The 24,664-nt window shown below is 42.7% G+C and overlaps 1 protein-coding gene across 4 annotated transcripts in view; it reads left to right on the top strand.

Annotated features, from left to right (window-relative positions):
- The window catches only part of GDNF (glial cell derived neurotrophic factor), a 31,962-nt gene extending 26,988 nt beyond the window's left edge, over positions 1 to 4,974 (top strand). For all 4 annotated transcript variants that reach the window (XM_010588106.3, XM_010588104.3, XM_010588102.3 and 1 more), the window contains one exon: positions 1,818 to 4,974. In XM_010588106.3, the coding sequence (XP_010586408.1) occupies positions 1,818 to 2,302 (485 nt within the window). In that variant the 3' untranslated portion in view covers positions 2,303 to 4,974. The remainder of the gene's footprint in view (positions 1 to 1,817) is intronic.
- Positions 4,975 to 24,664: the final 19,690 nt, after the last annotated feature.

Here is a 24,664-nt window from a genome sequence, read left to right as displayed (position 1 = left end):
TGAATTGCTTTCCTTGTTATAAATTTATTAACTTGTTCAAATAGTTATTTTTCTCTTACATGATCAGCCAGAACAAATACAGAGACACTGCTGAAAACATCAAGAAATTGCTAATTCATACTTTTTACTCAAAGGTCTCATCCCCCCACCCTCCATGTAATCACGCTAAAGTCCATAAAAAAAAAAAAGTCCATAGCTCCTGTCTTATTTACAACCCGAGAAGCAGCAGGGACAATGGGAGTCCTAGGGGCAACCTAAAGTTCCTGGTAATACAATGGTTAAGCTCTCAGCTGCCAAATGAAAGGTAGATGGTTGGAACCCACCAGCAGCTTGGGAGAAAAGACCTGGCAATCTGCTTCCATAAAGATTATGGCCAGGGAAACCCTATGGGGCAGTTCTGTTCTGTCACGTAGGGTCACTGTGAGTCAAAATTGACTTGATAACCCACTACAACAACAGTGACAGCCCAGAGTTCCTGGGTGGTGCAAATAGTTAACACACTCAGCTGCTAACCGAAAGGTTGGAGGTTCAGGTCTGCCCAGGGGCACCTCAGAAAAAAGGCCTGGTGATCTATTTCCGAAAGATCAGCCATTGGGAACCCTGTGGCACACATAGGGTCGGCAAGAGTCAGAGCTGACCGCTGAAGGAAGGCAACTGGTTAGTGTTAACGATAGCCTGAGGTCAGGGCTGGATCTGTCCACAAACAGCATCTCATTTCCATTCATTACTGTGAATCATTTAAATATCATGGCACTGGGTCTGGATTAGTAAAGTATCACCAGGCTATTTTTTTTTCAAGTCTCTTTGTTAGTGAAAAGTTGGCTTTGTTTTAGTCCCTTAACGTTATTTAGGGAAGTTTTAAAATACAGTTGATTTGTTCTCTCAAAATGGTTCTTGACCCACTCAGCCATGCAGAGGTGTTGAATCAGGATAAATGTCATGGTGCCCCCCTACAGTGGCACTCCTCGTATTCAGAATAAAGTAGTATGTTGAAAGATAATCCTTTTTTGACCCTCTGAGACAGAGTTTCTCAATGTTTAGTCCATGGACCACCTACATCAGAATTCCTTGGGGGCTTATTAAAAATGCAGATTCCTTGGCCCCCTTCGTAGACCACGAGACTCAGGATGTCTGGGGTGGGGTCAGGAATCTGCATTTCAGGGAGCATCCCAGAGCATTCTCATGCCCACTCATGCTGGAGACCACTACTCAAGATTATGTTGCTAAGCAGGAACAATGGACTTAGGGGAACAACATTTCTATTTCTAGTTGCCATGACGTCGACCCCAACTCATGGCAGCCCCACGTGAGTCAAAGTAGAACTGTGTTCCATAAAGTTTTCAATGGCAGATTTTTTGGAAGTAGATCACCAGGCCTTTCTTCCAAGGTACCTCTGGGTGGACTCAAACCTCCAACCTTTCGGTTAGCATGTTAACCATTCGGTTAGCATGTTAAGCATTTGCACCACCCAGGATCTCCAACATCTTTCTAGGCTTGTTTAAAAATGACAGATGTTATTCCGGTAAAAAAAATACACTTCTAAGGATTTGTTTCCTATCAGGAAGTGTGTCACCCACCGTGTTAGTCTCCTCTTTCAACTAAATAATCCTTCTTCGAAATCTTGGAAGATGCATTTTAGCCTCTTTTTTGAGGGGATTACAGTGGTTACTTAGCTCAACTGGTTGACAGTTTTGCTGTGGGCCCAGTTCTGGCTGACTTTGGCAGGTGGCGGGGGGGGGGCGCTTTGATCTGGAAAACTGCTTGAAATGATCATTGTTCTGGTCTCCTGTGACATTTTCTCTCTTCTTGTTGAACAGCAAATATGCCAGAGGATTATCCTGATCAGTTTGATGATGTCATGGATTTTATTCAAGCCACCATTAAAAGACTGAAAAGGTCACCAGATAAACAAATGGCAGTGTTTCCTAGAAGAGAGCGGAATCGGCAAGCGCCAGCTGCCAACCAGGAGAATTCCAGAGGGAAAGGCCGGAGAGGCCAGAGGGGCAGAAATCGGGGTTGTGTCTTAACTTCAGTACATTTAAATGTCACTGACTTGGGCTTGGGCTATGAAACCAAGGAGGAACTGATTTTTAGGTACTGCAGTGGCTCTTGCGATGCGGCTGAGAATATGTACGACAAAATATTAAAAAACTTATCCAAAAGTAGAAGGCTGGTGAGTGACAAAGTGGGGCAGGCATGTTGCAGACCCATTGCCTTCGATGATGACCTGTCATTTTTAGATGATAACCTGGTTTACCATATTCTAAGAAAGCATTCCGCTAAAAGGTGTGGATGTATCTGACTCCGGCTCCAGAGACTGCTGTGTTTTGCATTCCTGCTACAGTACAAAGTAAGGGACCAAGGTTCCCAGGAAATGTTTGCCCAGAATGGAAGATGAGGACCAAGGAGGCAGAAGCAGAGGCTGAGGAAGGAGAGGAGGAAGAAGGCAGCCGTTGTGGGAGCCTGGTAGAAGGAGATCCAGCTACAGAAAACTGGACACATGAGAGAGAAAGGAGCCATCTGGTTTCTCTAAGACGGCAGCCAATGCCATCAGAAGCTCAGGGCTGGTGTCCCTGGTTGGGTGTTGCCATCGTTTCATCTGATACAGTCCACCGTCACCCATCACTGGCATAGTGGCGGATGCACTTGAAGAAACCAAACCAGTGTGTCTCCTGTGGTTTGTTTTCATATGTCTGAAGACACCAGGGAAACAGGAATCCTGGGGTGAGCCCACTTGTCATGATGTGTTACTGCTGAAAGCCAGAAAGGGTTCTTTTCTGTCACTCAGTTGAGACATACCCCGAAAAGAAAACAACAAAAAACAAAGACACGAGAGATAATAACCTCTGAATTTGAAAGTTGAGGCCTGAGGTTTACAACAACCAGTGTTTTTGTGAACAGTTGGCGACTGATTCGGAATATGGTGTGTGGGGTGGGAAGAAGTTGGATAGGCACCAAAGAGGCTGTCCTCATGACTAAAACAAACCTGAAGGTATTTCCTTTCTCTCCTTGGAAACAGGAAACAAGTTGTGGCTTTCAGCAGCATTCCTGTAGGAGAGCTAGTGGGGAGGGCCCCCGGCGCAGGGGGACAGGGAGACCCACGTGGCCTGTCGGTTTACAGAAAGACAGATGTTACATACACCCCAGCTCCGTTTATGCGTGGTCACCAGTGACCAGAGAAGCTACTCGATGCAATGCATCTGTTTCAGATACAGAAATCTAGAGAAGCTATTTATTGAGATTTAAGTTATTATTATTTATTACTGTTCACTAATGAATTTCTCTTTTTTGTCCCTTATTTATTAAAAGTTTCTTTTCAAAGGTGCCAAAGTATATGTGCTTGCAAAACACAAAGAAAGGTGACAAAGGAAATTTTAATTGGGAACGAGGGTCCATGCTTTTCAAAGTATTTTTAAAAAAGGTCTTTTTGCTAGCCAAAAATCACTTACTTTACCTTTTTAAGAAAAGCCCTGGTTAATTTCCCCAGATTTCAGCATTTTCCACATTTTTATTAAAAAAAAAAAAAAAGGTCATGAGTGTCTCTGCCAGGCCACCTTTTTGGGGGCAGCATGCAGAGATCGTTGGCACTTGGCTTTGTTTCTTCGTTGCTCCATCACTGAACAAATGATGCCATAAGCTCCACTTCCTGTCGTATTTAAGCTTTTATTCCCCTCCTTATATATCTATCTATAATATGCGTAACCATATATGTAAAAGGTTAAATTCCTTTTAGTAGGTAGTTTTGGATTTCATGTTGACCCAAAAGTAAAGTAAAACGTTCTGTCAGGTAGCCATGGTTTTGCCTGACTCGATGAGCCTATTCCTCTATCCCTGCCCACCTAGTGCCTTCCTGAGACACAGGCTGCTTGGCCAGTGCAGGCCAAAGATCACACGGATGGCTGTCCAGAAGTGGGGTCGGCCTGGTTCCCATAAAAGCCACTTGGCTGTCGTCTTGGCTCAACGATTGTTGCTCCTGTGTACCCAATCCCTGGAAGAAGGTGCCTGAGCAAGGTAGATGAGGAAGACGTATGGCCTAGCCACAGTATACCACGCAAAGCCTCACACTTACCCGCAGAGTGTGCTACCTTGAGGATGAAAGAGTTTGGAGGGGAGGAAGCGCAGGATCAGAACAACCTCTCGTAAGTGCCCCAAATTGTGGATTTGCCTGTCAGCCGACACAGGCAAGGTGCACTGGGCCCTATATTAGAGCTTTTTACAAATTTCATAAAAGGGATTTTTCTCAAGGAGATAACCTATCACTCTCTTAGTGGCTATTAACCACAAAAGGATGACAGATTTAGCAATTATATAACCTAGCTTCCCACAAGTAATCATGTTATTTTTGCAAAGTAACCAAAAAGCAGCAGTTACCAGGCATCCCCTCCCCCTGCCCCAAAACACCTAAGTTCTCCATTATTCTGCCATCTCTGTCCTTTCTGCTCCTTTGGCGTGACTTGGAAATAGAGGAAACAGCCTCTCACCCTCTCCTGGGGCCAAAGCAGGGGACTTGCTAAGAAGCAGCCTGCTCAAATCAGGGCAAACGCAGCTGTCTGGTCATTCTTGAGGCACAATTTGGATGTAGCCCCAGGGTCATCTGTCTGACTCAGATAACAATGGCAGATTTGGTGGCCAAGTTTCCCAGGTTTCAGCCCCCAGCTCCGCAAGGAGGATCCCTGTCCATAAGGGCTGTAGGATTCCAATGGGTGTTGACACCTTGTTCCCAGCATCATCTACACACCATAATCAGGTTTTAACTTAAGCAAATTACTCCACCAAATCCACAAAAGGGTAAAGTTTGTGATTTTTCTTTACCATTGCTACTACCATCCAACATGGTAAGGAGCGCACTTCTTTGGAAGTTCTGACTTCTCTGATATGTCTTGGTCGTTTGTGTTATACAACCAAAGTTCTCTACAGACTTTATTTTTGTACAATATCATTTTGTAACTTTTTACGAATAAAAACTCATTTCTATCGTTCTCTGTACTTCTGTGCTGCCTCGTGTGCCTGTGGGCCACATCTAGGCCAGGCACGCCATCCACAAACATTTATTTTCATCCGGGTCCTGGGTTAGAAGGCCGTCCCTTTCAGTGCCTTTCAGCCCACTGGTTGGACAATTGCCTTGCCTGTCAACTCTCCACAACCAATCACCATCCAGGCAGGAAAAAATTACTAAGTTCTTTATTCGTTAAACAAATACTTAGGATGTGTCTGCTCTGTGCAAGGCGCTGTTCAGGGGACTAGGCATCCAAAAGTAGCCAAACCAAAAATATCTGCCCTCCTGGAGTTGATATTTTAACGTGGGGGAGACAAACATTAATGAAAGAAATAAAATATATAGTGTTCCAAACCAAAACAACAACAAAAAAATCCCAAGCCCACTGCCGTCAAGTCGATTCCAACTCAGCGACTTTATAGTGTTCCAGGTGGTGATAAATGCTACAAAGAATACAAACAGGAAATTGTAGTAGAAAATAACAGGGGGGCCTGCTTTAACTAGAGGCGATATTCAGGCTGAACTTAGGACTAGACATAACCAGTTGCGCCTGAGTCGATTCCAACTAAGGGTGACCCCCTTGGGTGTCAGAGTAGAACTGCACTCCAAAGGGTTTTCAGTGGCTAATTTTTCTAAAGTAGATTGCTAGGCCTTTCTTCCTAGGTGGCTCTGAGCAGATTCGAACTGCCAGCCTTTCATTTAGCAGCCAAGCATGTTACACATTTACACCACCCAGGGACTCCTGAAGACTAGAAGGTGCCAGCCAAATAAGGGGCACCTGCAGCAGAGGAAGCACTTGTGCAAAGCTCGGAGGCAGGCAAACGTTTGGCCAGGGCCACCGCTTCGCACAACTCTCGGCGACCCATTTACATTGCTTCTACGTGGGATCGTGCAAACGGTGGCCCCGAGCTTGGTGTATTCTGGTGGCAAGAAAAACACACTGAAGAGAGGAAATGTGAGTGCCTTGGGTTGGGGGAGGAGAGCATGCTTCCTCCTCAAATGACACACACCCTGTATTATGTCACAAGCAGCCCCGTGACTAATTCCTCAGTGTGAATTAAAGCCCCAAACAAAACCCAGGAGATCTTATTACTCTTCTAAGTAGCCACCAGCCTAGGCTCGCCAATGGACAGCACTTAGTGCAGCAGTAAGCTTTGCCTGAAATGCCCTTCCCTTCCCAGGGTACACCATCCCTCACATCAAGACTCAACAGAGTCTCTGGTACCAACTTGTGGGCTCGGTGTTAAAAGTCCTTCTGCCTGAGCTGGCCAGAAGAGGCCGAGGCAGTGGTGAGTCCAGCCACATTTTCTCTAAGCCATGATTCAGATATGGAGGAAGTGACTTGGAGAGGGAACCCAAATATAAGACTCTGGCTTACCTTCATTCCCTTTTCAGAGACATTTTCCCAAATATGTTCCCAGGATTACTAACCTAGTGAGGTGCCCCTCAAAAGGAAGAGGGGGTTGTCTTCTGGTGAAATGTTGTTGTTAGCTGCAGCGAAGTTGGCCCCCAACTCATGGCAACCCCATGCACAGTGGAACAAAATGCTGTTCAGTCCTGTGCTAGTCCCGTGATTGGACTGTTGTGATGCATAGGCCTTTCACGGGCTGATCTTCTGAAGTAGATCACCAGGCTTACTCTGTTTAGTCTGGAAGCTCCACTGAAACCTGTTCGGCATCATAGCAACACACAAGCCTCCACTGAGGTGGTTGCATTTAAGGTGCATTCATCAGGAATCAAATCCTGGACTCACACGTAGAAGATGAGAATTCTACCACTGAACCACTAACAACCTCTCTGGCACAGTAAGTTTGGAAAACATTGAGTGAAATAACATCAGATGGTTTTTTTTAAAGTTAAAAGGGTAACTGTAGAACTTATCAGAGCCTTTACTAAAGAAACTTGTGGCAGCCCAGTAAGGCCATAGTGGGCAGAATTCCCCAAATGGATTTGGCCATGAAACAATTTATTGCTTTGTTTTCTTTCTCATAACACTTATTTTTGACCTCCTCTTGAAAGTACTTTGGGGTGAGTTGCCTGTCCTGTAAGCATTAGGGTGAGCTAAGGGCAGAACTTCTTGTTGTTAGACACCATCGAGTTGGTTCCAACTCATAGCAAACCTATGTACAACAGAATGAAACCATGCCTGGTCCTGCACCATCCTCACAATCATTGTTATGCATGAGCCCATCATTGCAGCCACTGTGTCAATCCATCTCATTGAGGGTTTTCCTCTTTTTCACTGACCCTCTACTTGCCAAGCGTGATGTCCTTCAGGGACTGGTCCCACCTGATAACATGTCCAAAGTATGTGAGAGGAAGTCTTACCATCCTTGCATCTGAGAAGCATCCTGGCTGTACTTCTTCCAAGACAGATTTATTCATTCTTCTGGCAGTCCATGGTATATTCAATATTCTTCACCAACACCAGAATTCAAAGAGACTGGAAACCCTGGTGGCATAGTGATTAAGTGCTTCGGCTGCTAACCAAAAAGTTGGCAGTTTGAATCTACCAGCGCTCCTTTGAAACTCTTTGGGGCAGTTCTACTCTGTCCTATAGGGTCGCTATGCATCGGAATTGATTCAATGGGCAAAGGGTTGTTTGTTTGTTTGTTTGTTTGTTTGTTTGTTTGTTTGTTTGTTTGTTTGTTTGTTTGTTTGTTTAGAAAGACTACAGATCAATAAAGAGGCAGGAACTACTAAACAAGGTATCCTCCATGGGAAGGACGCCTCCACTTACACACACACGGTCTGGACATTGGGCACTGTGGTTTCTTGTTCAGCATGAATAACAAAGCAATGAACCAGCGATGAACCAGCGGTCAGCTTTGGAAATTTCACTCTACCAAGAGAGGGAGAGGGTGTTGAAAGCCGGGAAACTCTTGGCTGCAATAAAAAAAAAAAAAAAACTTTCACCATCGCTTGCTGAAAAACCCCAACCAGACTCAAGTTGTTTAGAAAGCCTAGTGATTTGCCTCGTTGTCAAAAGCTTGAGGCTTTTTGTCCCCTTGTAGTGGTTCTCGGAGGGAATGCTGATCTCGCTGGGGGTCCAGCCCTGAATTCCTTGCCACTGAGAGTGGTTGAAGGAGCACGGAATTAGGAGCCCAGACACCAGGCCCTGGCATGGGCTGTGGCTCTTGCACATGGGACCTTCTTGAGCCGGTTTTCTTGTCTCAAGGGAGGTGCTCTGGGTGGTAGTGAGTGCTAAGTGAAGTAATGGTTTCAAAGGACTTTGAAAAGAATCAGGCCACTCCCACGGTAAACGCAGAAGTTCCTGGGCCTCTCAAATGGCTAAGCACTCGGCTGCTAACCAAAAGGTTGGTGATTCGAACCCACTCAGCGGATCCGCAGGAGAAAAACCATTTCCTTCCATAAAAATTTTTGTTGTTAGGTGCTGTAGAGTTGATTTGACTCTCAACAACCCCATGTGACAGAGAAGAACCGCCCCATAGTGTTTTCTAAGCTGTAATCTTTACAGAAGGAGCCCTGGCTAAGCCCTGGGCTGCTAAATAAAAGGTTGATGGTTGGAACCCACCAGCCGCTCCTCAGGAGGGAAAAACCTGGTGAACTGCTTATGTAAAGATTACAGCCTTGCAAACCATATGAGGCAGTTCTACTCTGTCACACGTGCTTACTTACTATAAGACGGAACTGACCTGAGGGCGGTGAGTTTTGGGTTTTAATCTTTATAGGAGTAGATCACCGGGACCTTCTCCAGAGGATTTGGTGGGTTGGAGCCACCAAACTTTCAGTTAGCAGCCCAGCACTTAGCCGTTGTGCCACAGCCAAGAAAACCCTATGGGGGTGTTCTTTTCAGTCACATGGGGTGGCTATGAAAGAATTCACTCCAGGCAACTAACAAAAACGACAAAGTCCTGAATCCTTCTTCACACAGGGCTGATTTCCTGTCCACACCAGAAATGTCGGGGAGGAGGGAGGAAACCGGAGACCTTATACTGTCCACACTTGCTTCCCAGAGCAAAATGGCAGAGGGAGCACAGGTCTGAAACTCAGACCTCTGGGACCTTCCCCCTCAGGTAATGGATGCCTGAGCTCAAGTCTCTTCTTGGGACACATCTTTGTTGACAGAAACTTTGCTGTCGTTTCATGCAATAGTTAACTAGTCTTTAGTCTCGTTCACACAACATCCTGAATGAAATGAAAACCAAATGCTGCCAAGTCATCCCTGAAAACAGACAGTTGCGGAAATAAAGGGAAAGCACACATTCACTCATATATGATGAGTAGTACAACGCCACACACCCAGCCCAGTGGCAGGTGAGGGAATGAGGATGGGAATGCAGTCCCAGGTGGAGGAGCCAGGGATACTCCGGATGGTAAGATGCCATTACAGAGTTGTGGAGAGAGTTCTAGAACACCTCACAGCCAGCAGCATCTGGAAAGAAAGGATAGGAGGAAAACAGACCACAGACAGCACAGAGTAGGGTTGCCAGATAAAATACTGGACTCCAAGCTAAATCTGAATTTCAGATAAATCCAAAGAATTTTTTAGTACAAGTATGTCCCAGGCGATACTTGGGACATGCAAGACTGGCGACATGCTTGTACTAAAAACTTCTTTGTTGCTAATCTGAAATTCAAATTTAACTGGGCATCCTTTATTTTAATTTGCTAGATCTGGCAACTCTGCTAAGAGAGAAAGTCACCTTGGGGCTGGACAGAGATGTATGATGCAGGAATCTGTCAGATGGACGAGGGCAGGGGGTAGGAGCAGGAGTGGGATGGGGGACAGACATTCTAGGCAGAAGGAACAGTGTGATCTAAAAGGATGGAAGGACAGGAGGCATTCAAGAAGTTGTAGATAGGTGGTGGGTTCACAGTTGACTTAGCCTTTAGGTACCGTTGATACAGTGCCTACAGCCCATGATACTTTTAGGGACCCACAAAAAATATTTCAGTTTCTTTTGAAATCATAAGGAAACACAAATATACAAATAATAATGAATATACAATAATGAATTCAGCCTGGATTTTATTTGTCTTTATACCAATTGCTCATACAATATTATTTTTATTTCTTTTTTTAACGGAGGAAAGGGCTGCTGACAAGCTTTTCATGTTCTTCCAGCTTCCGGTTTTTCCATTCTCATCAGTCACAAATACCAACCTCTTTCTAAAAAAACCACCTTCTTCCCACCCTTCAAGTTAAATTATCTTCTTAAGCCAGAAGATATTTAAATTTACCTCCTGCTGTCTCTCTCCAGTTGCCATTAGGACAATTTCAATTCCTGGTGACCCTATGTGTGTCAGAATAGAACTGTACTCCGGGAGTTCAATGGCTGATGTTTTGGAAGTAGATCACCAGGTTTGTCCTTAACACCTCTGGGTGGACTCAAACCTCCAGCCGTTCGGTTAGCAGCTGAGTGCCAAGGGCATTAAAGGCTTGTGCCACTCAGAGACTCTACTTCCTTCTTAGGGAAACATAAACCTAAGGACAGGCTATTAATATTCCAAGATTCATTCATGATTTTTGAGAAAGGGCAACATGAATGAGGTTCCCAGGGAAGACTGGCACGTGTCTATAATGGTCAGATGAATGGTGGCCAGGAAAGGAGCTCAGAGAGGAAAGAACAGGTCAGACAGAAGGTGGACCAGATGGATGGGAGAGAGGTAAAGCAAAGACTTCCGTCCCCGGGGAACTGGAAAGCTGGTAGAGTTAGGCAACAACAAACAACCCTGAGGTTTTTAAACATGTAGAAGAGATGATTTCAACTTGGGAAAGTCTTGAAAGTGGTATATATAGAAGATTTGAACCCACTGCCTGCTCTGTGCTTGGGTCTAATTTTTCAATTAATTGTTGAATATTTTTCTCCTGCCAGAGGAAGATGTAAAGATAACTAAGATAGTACCTGCCCTCAAGAGGCTTCCAGATTGGAGAGAAACAGAATATTTAAATACAACATGATGCCCAACACTGTGAATGTACTAAATGCCACGAAATTATACACTTCATAATGGTTAACTTAATGTTGTGTGAATTTCACCTCAAAAAAAAACACAATGGAGGCAGTGATAAAGATGGCCAGTGTGTTAAGGGAGCTTCAAAGAGGACAATAAGACTAGAGGGTGGGGAAAGCTATCAGGGATCACTTCCTGGAAGCAGTTGCCTAAAGGAAATTTTAAAGGGTGAGTAGGGATCTCCCATACAGGAGGGGGAAGGAGACGCCACTCCAGGTGGAAGGGACTGCAAGCACGGAAAGTGTGAAGACTAGAAACAGCCTGGCTGCTGCTGGCTTGGCAAGATGGTGATGGAGCTGTGACAGAAGCTTCACTGGAAAAGGCCTCTATCCTGGGGGCCATGGCAGCAGCAAAGCTGGGGGTGGTGAGGGGCTTGAGGGAGGGGGCACAGTGAGGTCTTGCTTTGTCAGGCTGCAGGTCAAGGTCAGTCCTTGGTAAAAGGATCACTTTTGATCTTCACAACTGCCCTCTCCTTGTTGGACCCTCTGCCTTCTCCTAACCCCTCTCCCAAGGCCTTGCTTGTGCTGCTTTCATTTTCCCACCAAGTGCCCCTTTCCACAGGGGTCTCAGGGAACTGAAAACTTTCTAGGCCAGCACTGACCAGTTGGACACTAGGGAAGCATTCATGGGGACAGGTTCCTTGATTTTAAAAAAATTGGGGAAATGCTGTGTACTTCAGGCCTTGCTCAAAGACTGACAACACACGTTAGCATATTTAAAAACAGTCTGAGAAGGCCAGCCGAGGAACAGTCTGTTTAATGTTGCTGAACCCAGTATTTCACAATTTTATTTGACCATAGAGCTTCTATTGATGTTTAATAGAAGTTTTCTGCTAGCCACAACTTGGAAAATGTTGTTCTAGAACCAAAGAAATGAATCTCTAAAGGGAAAATTATAGACATCGGGAGGTAAATTATGTCTGGACAAGAAGATCTTCCCAGCCCACTCCTTATAGACCCCAAAGACCACCACCTGTGTAAAGTCACCCTTGGCTTGAAGGACCTGACATTTGACCACCAAGTTTTCTTACATGCATCATTTGGACCAGGTCAGTGAGCAGCCAAACTAGGTCATATTCTCATTTCTCCCGATCTTGAGTCACTCTCCCCCCTGTTCTCTGTCTCTCCACACCCTTTACCCTAAACCCACCTGGCTAACCCTGCCATAGTTTATAGTTGTAGAGTGGAAGGTACTCAAAGGAGTCCTAATGCATGACACATACACAGAAAAATTAGCCATTGAGCTTGTCATTTGTGCTGTCTGCTAAATAATTACAAACTCCTTCCACTTCCAGACATGTGATGGGATTGCACCTTCTGGTTTCCTTGTGATTGGTTCAGGCCAGTGACTGGCCAAAGAGCTATGAGCAAAAATAATGCATGTCACTTCTGGGCCTAACATCTAGTTGCCATTATGAGACCCTCCAGAGTCACTTTCTTCTCTAAGATAGCAATCAGCAACATTTGAGATGGTGGCTGTTCTGTCAACTTTAAATGAGTACAGTGAACACAGCCACTCTGCCAACCCGTGACAGTCATAGTGTGGTGACTGAGAAATAAACCTTTGTTATTTGGAGCCACTGAGGTTTGGAGGTTGGTTATTACTACAGCATATCTTAGCTTATCCTGACACATACAAGCTCTTATGATGATGAGGTATGTTATGGGCCCTGAAGAGAAGAAGAGCAGTCAAGCAGAGGTAGGGAGAATAGCAAGTGTAAAGGCTCAAAGGGGATGGGAGAGTGGTAGGAAATCAAATCAAAGGGGTAGCCATGGGTCAGATCATGTAGTCTTTTAGGCCATGGTAGGGATTCAAAGGATTTCATTCTGACTCAGGCAGGAAGCCACCAAAATTTTAAGAAAAGGGTGATAGGATCTGACTTGTGTTTTTGAATGATCATTCTAGCTGCTTTGTGGAGTATAGACTGTAGAGCAACAAGAGTGGATGTGCAGGGAGACCAGCTAGGAGGCCACTGCAATAGTTCATACGAGTGGTGATGGTAGCTTGGACTGAGGGTAGCCATGGCGGTGCTAAGAGGGTTTGCTCAAGGACTGGTATGAGAAGGGTAAGACCGCAAGAGGAGTTGAAGTGAGATCAGAACGGCACCAAGTCCAGAGTCAATGCAGCAGCACCTCTGCGAAGGCCAAGTTGCATACATGTCTTATACAGGGAAGAGTTGATGTCTCGGCTCCCGGGCCTTCTCTGCTGGGAAGGTCACCAAGTCAGAGGATAGATCCTCCCTCCTACATCCTCACTCTGGGCAAGGCAGGAGGCAGAGCAAGGGCAGGGATCTGAGGGAGTCTGCCAGACCGAGGGCTGGAATGCCATTAAAAGTGTGCATGCCAGGCTAGTTGGCTCGAGTTCTGGGATGAATCTGCCAGTGCTCCCTCTGACAATGTTTAGCATGAAATAAAAAGTATGGCTTTAAAATGATACCACGCAGAAGATTCTTGAGCAAATATGGCCAAAGCGTTTCTGCAGAATGTTCTTGGGGCTGGGATTCCATCTGCCTCCAACCTTCTTTTTCCATCTGGTCCTTCCCAGCCCTGCACTAAGGTTCGACTGGAAGATTGCACTGGCCTCCCATCTTTTCCCCTACAACTCTACTCCCTGCTGCCAAATTAATCTTCCTCAAGTTACTCCTCTGCTCAAAAACCCTCCATACCTGCCTGCTGCCATTCAAATCACTCGGGCTGCCAATCACAGCCTTCCCACTTTGGTCCAAACTAATCTTTTATCTAGGTTCCCACTACCCCAAGAAATCTTCCTTTTAACCTAAATCGTACACTTCAGTCACTGCGGTTGACCTACAGATCCTCAAAATACACAGTGAACTTTTTCCACCATTGCACTCTTGCCCAAGCCATTGCTTCTGCTGGGAATTCTGTCCCTTACATCTTTAATTCTCCAAGTTTTCCTCAACTGGAAATTATCACTCACTTCACTGAAGTCCTACATCCCAAGCTCTTGGTGTGTGGATCAGGCCAATAATAGACATTTGCACACTGATCTTATATTCTCTAAAAGCGTAAAGGCTCCTTCAGTGCATGGGCCGTGTCTGCTTGTCTTTGAATCCTGAAAAGCCCTCAGCATGTGCTTCACATAGAGAAGATATTCAAAAAGACATCTGTATTTGTCAGGACTTTGGGTTACAAGTAACAGAAACTCAACTCAAAGTGCCTTATACGAGCAAAGGGAATTTATTGGCTTATGCAACTAAAAGGTCCTCAGGTAGATATGGCTTCAGAAAAGGCTAGATCCAGGTGCTAAATGATGTCATGATGAATAGCTCTTCTCCATCCTTCCCCCCTCACTGTCTTCCTCCATGTTAGTTTCATTCTCAGACAGTCTTTACCCCATGTGGTAGCAAAGATGCCCAGTGGAAGCTACAGGCTTAGATTTCACTCTCTTAGCTACCACAGTAGAAGGAGTGAGTTTTGTATTTGATAATTCTAGCAAGGTTCTTCTACCACTCATCTGTCAGTTTGTTGTACTTTGGTGGCTTGAGTATTGCTGTGATGTTGGAAGCTATGCCACCAGAATTTCAAACACCAGCAGGGTCACCCATGGAGGACAGGTTTCAGAACATGAAGAAGGAACAATAAGAAGAAGGACCTGGCAATCTACTTCTGAAAAAATGGCCAGCAAAAACCTATAAATAGCAGCTTAACACGGTCTGATATAGTGCTGGAAGATCAGCCCCTCAGGTTGGAAGACACTCAAAATATGACTGGGGAAGAGCTACCTCCTTAAAGTAGAGTCAACCTTAATAACGTGGATAGAGTCAAGATTTCGAAACCTTCATTTGCTGATGTGGCATGACTCAAAATGAGAAGAAACAGCTGCAAACATCCGTTAGTAATCAGAAAATGGAATGTACTAAATATGAATTTAGGAAAACTAAAAATCAAGCTGGATTCAGAAGAGGATGTGGAACAAGGTACATCACTGCTGACATCAGATGAATCTTGGCTGAAAGCAGAGAATACCACAAAGATGCTTACCCATGTTTTATTAACTGTGCAAAGGCATTCAACTGTGTGAATCATAACACATTATAGATAACATTGCAAAGAACAAGAATTCCAGAACGCTTAATTATGTTCATGCAGAACCTGTACATAGACCAAGAAGCAGTCATTCAGACAGAATAAGGGAATACTGTGTGGTTTAAAATCAGAAAGGGTGCATCAGGGTTGTATCCTTTCACCATTCTTATTCAATCTGTATGCTGAGCAAATAATCCAAGAAACTGGACTATATGAAGAAGAACATGGCATGAGGATTGGAGGAAGACTCATTAACAACCTGTAATATGCAGATGACACAACCTTTCTTGCTCAAAGTGAACAGGACTTGAAGCACTTACTGCTGAAGAATAAAACTACAGCCTTCAGTATGGATTACACCTTAGCATAAAGAAAACAAAAATCCTCACAACTGAAACAATAAGCAACATCATGATAAATGGAGAAAATATTGAAATTGTCAAGGATTTCATTTTATTTGGATCTACAATCAACACCCATGGAAGCAGCAGTCAAAAAAATCAAACAACGTATCGCATTGGGCAAATCTGCTGTGAAAGATTTCTTTCATAGCAAGGATGTCACTTGGAGGACTAAGATGCACCTGACCCAAGCCATGGTATTTTCAATTGTCTCATATGCGTGTGAAAGCTGGACAATGAATAAGGAAGACCAAAGAAGAATTGATACGTTTGAATTTATGGTGTTGGCAAAGAATATTGAACATATCATGGACTGCCAGAAGAACGAACAAATCTGTCTCGGAAAAAGTACAGCCAGAATGCTCCTTAGAAGCAAGGATGGCAAAACTTTGCTTCCCATACTTTGGACATGTTATCTGGAGAGGCCAGTCTCTGAAGAAGGACATCATGCTTGGTAAAGCAGCAGGTCATCGAAAAAGAAGAAAACTCTCAACGAGATGGATTGACACAGTGGCTGCAACAATGGGCTCAAACAGCAATGATTGAGAGGATGGAGCAGGACCAGGTAGTATTTCTTCTGTTGTACGTAGAGTCACTATGAATCAGAACCAACTTAATGGCATCTAACAACAACAAGACTCTTGGAGGACTTCTGGCCAGCATGGGGCCATAGACAGAAGCACCACACCATCCCTCCACAGCAAAGACCCAAAAAACTAAGTAAAACAGAGACAAACATCATTCCTAGAACCCAAAATGTCAAATGAAGAGCTCCCAGCGGAGATAGAGCACCCAGCAACCAATGATACACACTTTCCCACCCCCCCACCAGCCTCTCCCCACTGCTCTACCTCTGAGCATTCTGGCTGGCTGTGGTGGCTCAGCTGACCAGGAAGTACAACATCCATGCCGCTTGGATTCGCCCCATCCACATCACAGCTCAGCGGACAGGGAGTACAGGAAAGCAGCTTCAAGAAGTTCCCAGGAGGAGACAGAGCACCCAGTAATGAGCAATATATGCTTTCCTAACACCCCCCTTCTTCCCCTCCACCTTCGGCCTCCTCTGCTTCTCACCAGCCACAGTCTCATGGCCAGGAGGCAACTGCTTCCACTTCACGCTGCTTGGATTCGCCCCATACACAGTGGCTGGGTGCCTGAGCTGTTGCTTCTTTGTGTCTCTTTTGGTTTCTTCTGCGCCTTCCACCACTTGCCCCTCCTTTGTCTCTAACACCTGGCTCCACGTGCCATCGTTGCTTCTTCTTGAAAGGTGATAAAGCCATGCTCAGCTGGAGATCCACTCTCCCGGCCCATGACACCATGCTGGTAGGATCTCTGGGGCTTTTTTTTTTTTTTTCCCTGCACTTAGAAGCCCCTTCTAGCTGGGCTGCACTGCACATCCTAGGAGACACTCCCCCAATCTGCACAGCCCTGTAGGCAGGATCCCTGTGGGCGTTTCTTTTTTTTCTTTCTTTTCTTTTTTCCTTCTCTCTTTTTCCCTTTCTGTCTTTCTTCATTTCTTAGTTCTCATCTGTCTATACCTGCTTTATCTTTCTGTCTCCTGAATACCTGGTGCTGTGTGACACTATATCCCCACTAGCCAGGCTATACCGCGCTGCTTGGGAGCCACTTCCCTGGTCTTTGTGGCTGGGCTGGTGGGACCCCTGGGGGCTTTTCTTTTCTTCTTCTTTTCCAAATTTTTATCTAGTTTTTTTTCTTTTCCCTTTTTTCCTTTTTGCTTCTCTCCATTTCTCAGGTTCTCATGTCTCCAATCAAATGGCAAGCTCCCTTTGCACTCTTTTTTGTTTGTATTTCCTTTGTTTTGGGCTCCTGTTTCTCTCTCCTCTTTCCCATACCTATACTAGCTCCATACATCACAGTCTTCCCCCTCTTTCCTGCCTACCTGCACTGTGCTCTGAACATCACACCTCTGAGAAGCACAGGCACAGCCTACCAGAATCTGCCCAGCACTGATTCCTGGCTCACCCTGTCGGCCCTAGTATGTGCCGCAAACAACCCATCCCAGCTCCTTCCCTTCAGCTTAACCTACCCTGCTGCACCAGAGCTGAGTGACTGGCCCCACCTGTTGGATAAAAAAAGAAAAAAAAAAAAAGGACAAGGAGGTGAAAATATCATGACTACAGATGAGCAAACAAAGAATGCACAGCCCACCCGCTCAGACATAACCAAATACAACAAAAAAGCAGGATGAAACAAACAAATCTACAATCAATAAACAAGGAAAATAACTACTGAAAGCCCCAAAGAGAGCAAACAGTATCAAAACATATTTTTTAAAAAAAAGGAGAGGATGGTTCCAGAAGATATCCAAAATAAAACACCAGATGACTTTCCAGTAAAGAAAAGGCACTAGAACTACCTGCCAGAGAATTCAAATCTCTAATATTCAGAGCCATCCAAGAATTGAAGCAAAAAGCAGACAAAAATCAGGAAAAAATAGACAAATTTGTGCAAAAGGCAGGCAAATTCATAGAAAACACAGACAAAAAAACTGGAACAATTCAGGAAAATAATACAGGAACAAAATGCCAAAATAAATTCACAACTAGAAATCATACAAAAACAATTAGAAATCCAAAAGATAAACAACAAGATTTCAGGTATGGACAATGTCATAGAAGGGCTGAGGAGCAGGTTTGAAATGATGGAAGACAGGATCAGTGAAATTGAAGACAAACACTTGGATACAACTCTGCTTGAGGAAAAATCAGAAAAAAGAATGAAGAAAAATGAGGAAACCCTGAGAATTATATGGGATACAATCAAAAGCAAAAATTTGTGAGTGATCAGACTTCTGGAACAGGGAGAGAAAATGGAAAACACAGACAGGATCATTGAAGAATTGCTGACAGAAAACTTCCCTAATATCATGAATGATGAAAAGCTGACCATCCAAGAAGCTCCACAAACCCCATATAGGGTAGACCCTAGAAGAAAAAAACCAAGGAATATCATAATCACACTCACTAAAACAAAAGACAAAGAAAAAATCCTGCAAGCAGCTCAAGAAAAACAAAAAGTCACATACAGAGGAGAAACAATAAGACTAAGCTCTGATTATTTGGCAGAAACTACCCAAGCAAGAAGGCAATGGGATGATATATATAACACCTTGAAAGGAAAAGATTACCAACCATGAATATGTCCTGCAAAATTTTTGTTCAAATACAATAGTGAAATCAGAATACTTTCAGATAAATAAAAATTAAGGGAATATGTAAAAACCAAGTCAAACCTACAAAAATTATTAAAGGGAGTCCTTCAGTCTGAGAACAAACAACATCATACCATAGCCTGAATATAGGATGCAAGATTGTACCAGCTAGATACCAACATAGGAAATAAACTCTCAAGGACTATCCAAAACCAAAAGAATCGCAAGAGGGAACCAGAGAGGTTAATCTATAAATGACAACAACGTCAGAACAATAAAAGAGGGAATATACGGTGTAGGTATAGAACTTTCTAATGGAGGGAAAAGCAAGGCGATACCAAGTAATAACAGGCTGGTTCAAACCCAGGAAGGAAAAGGTAAATTTCAAGGTAACCACAAAGAAAGTTAACAAACCTACTCATCAAAATAAAGACAAAAAACATAAAGTCTCAACAAAAACAGAATCTATAAAAACAGAAGAAATGAAAAAGAAATCCACAAGCGAAAGGAACTCAGCACAGGAGAGTAAAAGGAAACCTTAGCACCACAAAAAAAAAGCACTCCAAAATGACAGCAATAAACTCACACCCATCAATAATTACACTGAATGTAAATTGCCTAAATGCACCCATAAAGAGACACAGAGTGAGTTAAAAAATCGGATCCATCAATATGCTGTCTACAAGAGACACACCTTAGAAGCAAAAATGTAAATATATTAAGAACCAAAGGATGGAAAAAAATATATCAAACAAATAACTACCAAAAAACAGCAGGAGTGGCAGTACTAATCTCAGATAAAACCAAATCTTTAAAACAAAACAAATCTTTTAAAACAAAAACTTTAAAACAAAATCTGCCATAACAGACAAAGAAGGGCACTATATAATGATTAAAGGGACAATCCATCATGAAGACTTAACCATAATAAACATCTACTCACCCAATGACAGGGCTCCAAAATACATAAAACAAACTCTAACAGCGCTGAAAAGAGAAATTGACAGTTCCACAATAATAGTAGGAGACTTCAACACACCACTCCAGGTAAAGGACACAACATCTAGAAAGAAACCCAGCAAAGATACAGAAGAGCTAAAGAGCACGATCAGCCAACTTGACCTCATAAACATATAGAAAACACTCCATCCAACAGCTGCAAAGTACACATTCTTTTCCAACACACAGGGAATGTTTTCCAGAATAGACCACATCTTAGGCTACAGAGCAACCCTCAACAAAATTCAAAACATTGAGATAATACGAGTATCTTCTCTGACCACAATGCCATTAAAGTAGAAATCAACAACAAGAAAAGTAAGGGAAAAAAATCAATTACATGGACACTGAATAACACTCTGCTTAAAAACCACCAGGTAATAGAAAAAAACAGAGATGGAATCAAAACATTCCTAGAATCAAATGAGAATGAAAACACATCATACAAAAACCTTTGGGACACAGCAGAGGTCAATTTATAGCAATAGCTGCATACATCAAAAAAGAAGAAAGGGACAAAATCAAAACATTAGCTACACAACTTGAACAAATAGACAGAGAACAGCAAAAGAAATCCACAGCCACCAGAAGAAAGAAAATAATAAACATCAGAGCAGAAAATAAATGAAATAGAAAAACAATAGGAAGAATCAACAAAACCAAAAGTTGGTTCTTTGAAAGTATCAACAAAATCGACAAACCACTGGCTAAATTGACAAAAGAAAAACAGGAGAGGTTGCAAATAACCCAAATAAGAAATGAAATGGGGGACATTACAACAGACCCAACTGAACTAAAAAGGACCATAACAGAGTATTATGACAAACTGTACTCCAACAAATTTGAAAACCTAGAGGAAATGGACAAATTTCTAGAAACACACTACCTACCTAAACTAACACAAAATGATGTTGAAAATCTGAACAGACCCATAACAAGAGAAAAGATTGAAAAGGTAATAAAAAAAGAACTCCCAACAAAAAAAAAGTCCTGGCCCAGATGGCTTTACTGGAGAATTCTACCAAACATTCAGAGAAGAGCTTACACCAGTACTACTCAAACTGTTGCAGCAGAACACAGAAAAGGAAGCAATACTTCCGAATTCATTCTATGAAGTCAGCATAACCCTCATACTGAAACCAGGCAAAAACACCACCAAAAGAAGAAAAATTACAGACCAATATCTCTCATGAATATAGACGCAAAAATTCTCAACAAAATTCTAGCCAATAGAATTCAACATCATATCAAAAAATAATACACCACAACCAAGTAGGATTCATACGAGGTATGCAAGGATGGCTCAGCATAAGAAAATCAATCAACATAATTCACCACATAAATAAAAGGAAACAAAAGAATCACATGATTATCTCAATTGACACAGAAAAGACATTCGACAAAGTCCAACAGCCATTCCTGATAAAAAATCTCAATAAAATACGTATAGAAGGAAAATTTCTCAGCATAATAAAGGGCATATAAGCAAAACCAATGGTCAACATCATTCTTAATGGAGAGGGGCTGAAAACATTCCCCTTGAGAACAGGAACAAGACAAGAATGCCCTTTATCACCACTCCTTTCTAACATTGTGTTGGGAATCCTAGCTAGAGCAATAATGCAAGAAACAGAAATAAATGGCACCTAAATTGGTAAAAAAAAAAAAAAAAAAAAAAAATTTTTTTTTAAATTGGTAATGAAGAAGTTAAACTCTCCCTGTTTGCAAATGATATGATACTATACATAGAAAAGCCAAAAGACTCCACAAAAAAAGTACTGGAACTAATAGAAAGATTCAACAGAGGAGCAGGATACAAGATAAACGTACAAAAATCAGTTGTATTCCTATACACCAGTAAAGAGAACAATGAAAAGGAAATCAGGAAAACAATACCATTTATAATAGCCCCTAAAAAAAATAAAATATCTGGGAATAAATCTAACCAGGGATGTAAAAGACCCATACAAAGAAAACTACAAAACACTAGCTACATAAATGGAAAAACATATGCTCATGGGTAGATAGACTCCACATTGTGAAAATGACAATTCTACCCAAAGCGATTTACAAATACAAAGCAATCCCGATCCAAATACTAACAGCATTCTTTAAAAAGATGGAAAAACTTATCACTAACTTTATATTGAAAGGGAAGAATCCCCAAATAAGTAAAGTACTACTGAAGAAGAAGAATAAAGTAGAAAGACTTTCACTACCTGACCTCAGAACCTACTATACAGCTATGGTAGTCAAAACAGTGTGGTACCGGTACAACAACAGATACATTGACCAATGGAACAGAATTCAGAACCCAGATGTAAATCCGTCCATCTGTGGTCACCTGATCTTTAACAAGGTTCCAAAGTCCATCAAATGGGGAAAAGACAGCCTTTTAACAAATGGTGCTGGCAAAACTGGATGTCCACCTGCAAAAAAAAAGAAACTGGGACCCATACCTTATACCATATACAAAAACTAACTCATAATGGATCAAAGACCTAAACATAAAACCCAAAATCATGAAGTTCAAAATAGGATCTCGCTAGAGGCCCTAATACAAGGCATTGAGAGGATACAAACCACAACGAACAATGCACAATCCCCAGAGGATAAGCTAGATAACTGGGACCTTCTAAAAATTAAACACTTAAGCTCATCAAAAGACTTCACCAAAAGAGTAAAAAGAGAACCTTCAGACTGGGGAAAAAAATTTGGCTATCACAAATCAGACAAAGGTCTAATCTCTAAAATCTACAAGAAAATCCAACACCACTACAACAAAAAGACAAATAATCCAATTAAAAAATGGGCAAAGGAAATGAACACACTTCACCAAAGAATACATTCAAGCAGCCAACAGACACATGAGGAAATGCTCACGATCTCTAGCCATTAGAGAAATGCAAATCAAAACCACAATGAGATACCATTTCACCCCAGCATTACTGGCATGAATCAATAAAACAGGAAATAACAAAGGTTGGAGAAGCTGCAGGGAGATTGGAACTCTTTTGCACTGCTGGTAAAAATGCAAAATGATAGAATCATTTTGGAAAATGATATGGTGCTTCCTTAGGAAGCTAGAAATAGAGATACCATATGATCCAGCAATCCCACTCCTAGGAATATATCCTAGAGAAATAAGAGTCTTCACATGAATAGACATATGCACACCCATGTTCATTGCAGCATTGTTCACAATATAGCAAAAACATGGAAACAACCTAGATGTCCATCAACAGATGAATGGATAAACAAACTATGGTACATACACACAATCGAGTATTATACAATGATAAAGAACAGTGATGAATCTGTGAAGCATCTCATAACATGGATGAATCTGGAGGGCATTATACTGAGTGATATGTCACTTACAAAAGGGCAAATATTGTATGAGACCACTACTGTAAATACTCACGAAAAGGCTTACATACAAAAAGAAACAATCTTTGTTGGTTATGAGGGAGGGAGGGGTGGGGATGGAAAAACATTTAATAGACAATAGATAAGTGGAAAATTTGGTGAAGGGTAAGACAGTACCTGTACAAGGCAAGGTCATGGAAGCTCCATAGACACATCCAAACTCCCTGAGGGACCGAATTACTGGGCTGAGGTCTGTGGGGACCATGACCTCAGGGAATATCTAGCTCAATTGGCATAACATAGTTTATAAAGAATATGTTCTACATTCTACTTTGGTGAGTAGTGCCTGGGGTCTTAAAAGCCTGTGAGTGGCCATCTAAGCTACTCCACTGTTCTCACTCCTTCAGAAGCAAGGAAGAATGAAGAAAACTAAAGATACAAGGGAAAGATTAGTCCAAAGGACTAATGGACCGCATCTACCACTGCCTCCACCAGACTGAGTTCAGTACAACTAGATGGTGCCCGGCTACCACCACTGACTGCCGTGACAGAGATGACAACAGGGGGTCCTAGACAGAGCTGGAGAAAAATGTAGAACAAAATTCTAACTCAAAAAGAAAGACCAGACTTGCTGGCCTGACAGAGACTGGAGAAACCCTGAGGGTGTGACCCCTAGACACTCTTTCAGCTCAGTAATGAGGTCACTCCTGGGGTCTGCCTTTCAGCCAAAGATTGAACAGGCCCACAGAACAAAACAAAACTAAAGGGGCCCACAAGCCCTGGGGCAGGGACTAGAAGGCAGGAGAGAACAGGAAAGCTGGTAACAGGGAACCCGGGGTTGAGAAAGGAGAGTGTTGACATGTAGTAGGGTTGTTAACCAATGTCGTAGAACAATGGGTGTACTAACTGTTTCATGAGAAGCTAGTTTGTTCTATAAACCTTCACCTAAAGTGCAATAAAAATAAATAAATAATTTATTTTTAATTCTTGGAGAAGCTTCTGATTGGCCAACAATGTCAGATGTCAATTCTTCAGTCACTATATCCAGGGGAATGGAGAATTCTGCCCTGGCCTAGAGCTTGTGCCAACCTCTGGTTTCAGGAGGTGGACTGACCCCACCTAAACCACATGGACTAAGAACACAGGAGATGAGATTCTGCAAAGAAAATTTTGATGACATGACTTAAAGAAGGGATAAGGAATGCTGGGCAGGCAAAAACAACAGATGTCCATGACAGAGTCGTTTTTCTCTGATGGTACATTCTGGTAAAAGCAAATTGGCACTTCTTTTTTCAGATTGATATTGACAACCATCTGGTAAAAAATATTAATGTTCTCATCTTGGCTGACTCTCCTGGCCATAAAAGCAAATTCACATAACAATTCAAACCGAACAACAGGGAGGAAGGGAACAATTAGGACATAATTGGAAGAAATATGAATTTTGGCACCTCATTTATTTTTAACAAAAACAAAAGTATTGGTTGGACGGATGGTTGGAGGGATGGATGGATGGATGGACACATGGATAGATAGGTAGATGGATGGGTGGGTGGATGGATGGATGGATGGATGGATGGATGGATGGATGGATGGATGGATGGATGGATGATGGATGGATGGACAGAAATAGATGAATGAAGAAATGTTTTATTTATTTGATTTTGCCATTTATCAGGTTAAAATCCTCTTATAATGG

This window comes from Loxodonta africana, chromosome 2 (assembly GCF_030014295.1).
Source record: "Loxodonta africana isolate mLoxAfr1 chromosome 2, mLoxAfr1.hap2, whole genome shotgun sequence".
NCBI classification, from domain to species: domain Eukaryota; kingdom Metazoa; phylum Chordata; class Mammalia; order Proboscidea; family Elephantidae; genus Loxodonta; species Loxodonta africana.
Note: the sequence above shows the minus strand (reverse complement) of the source record. Positions and strands in the feature narration are given on the sequence as shown.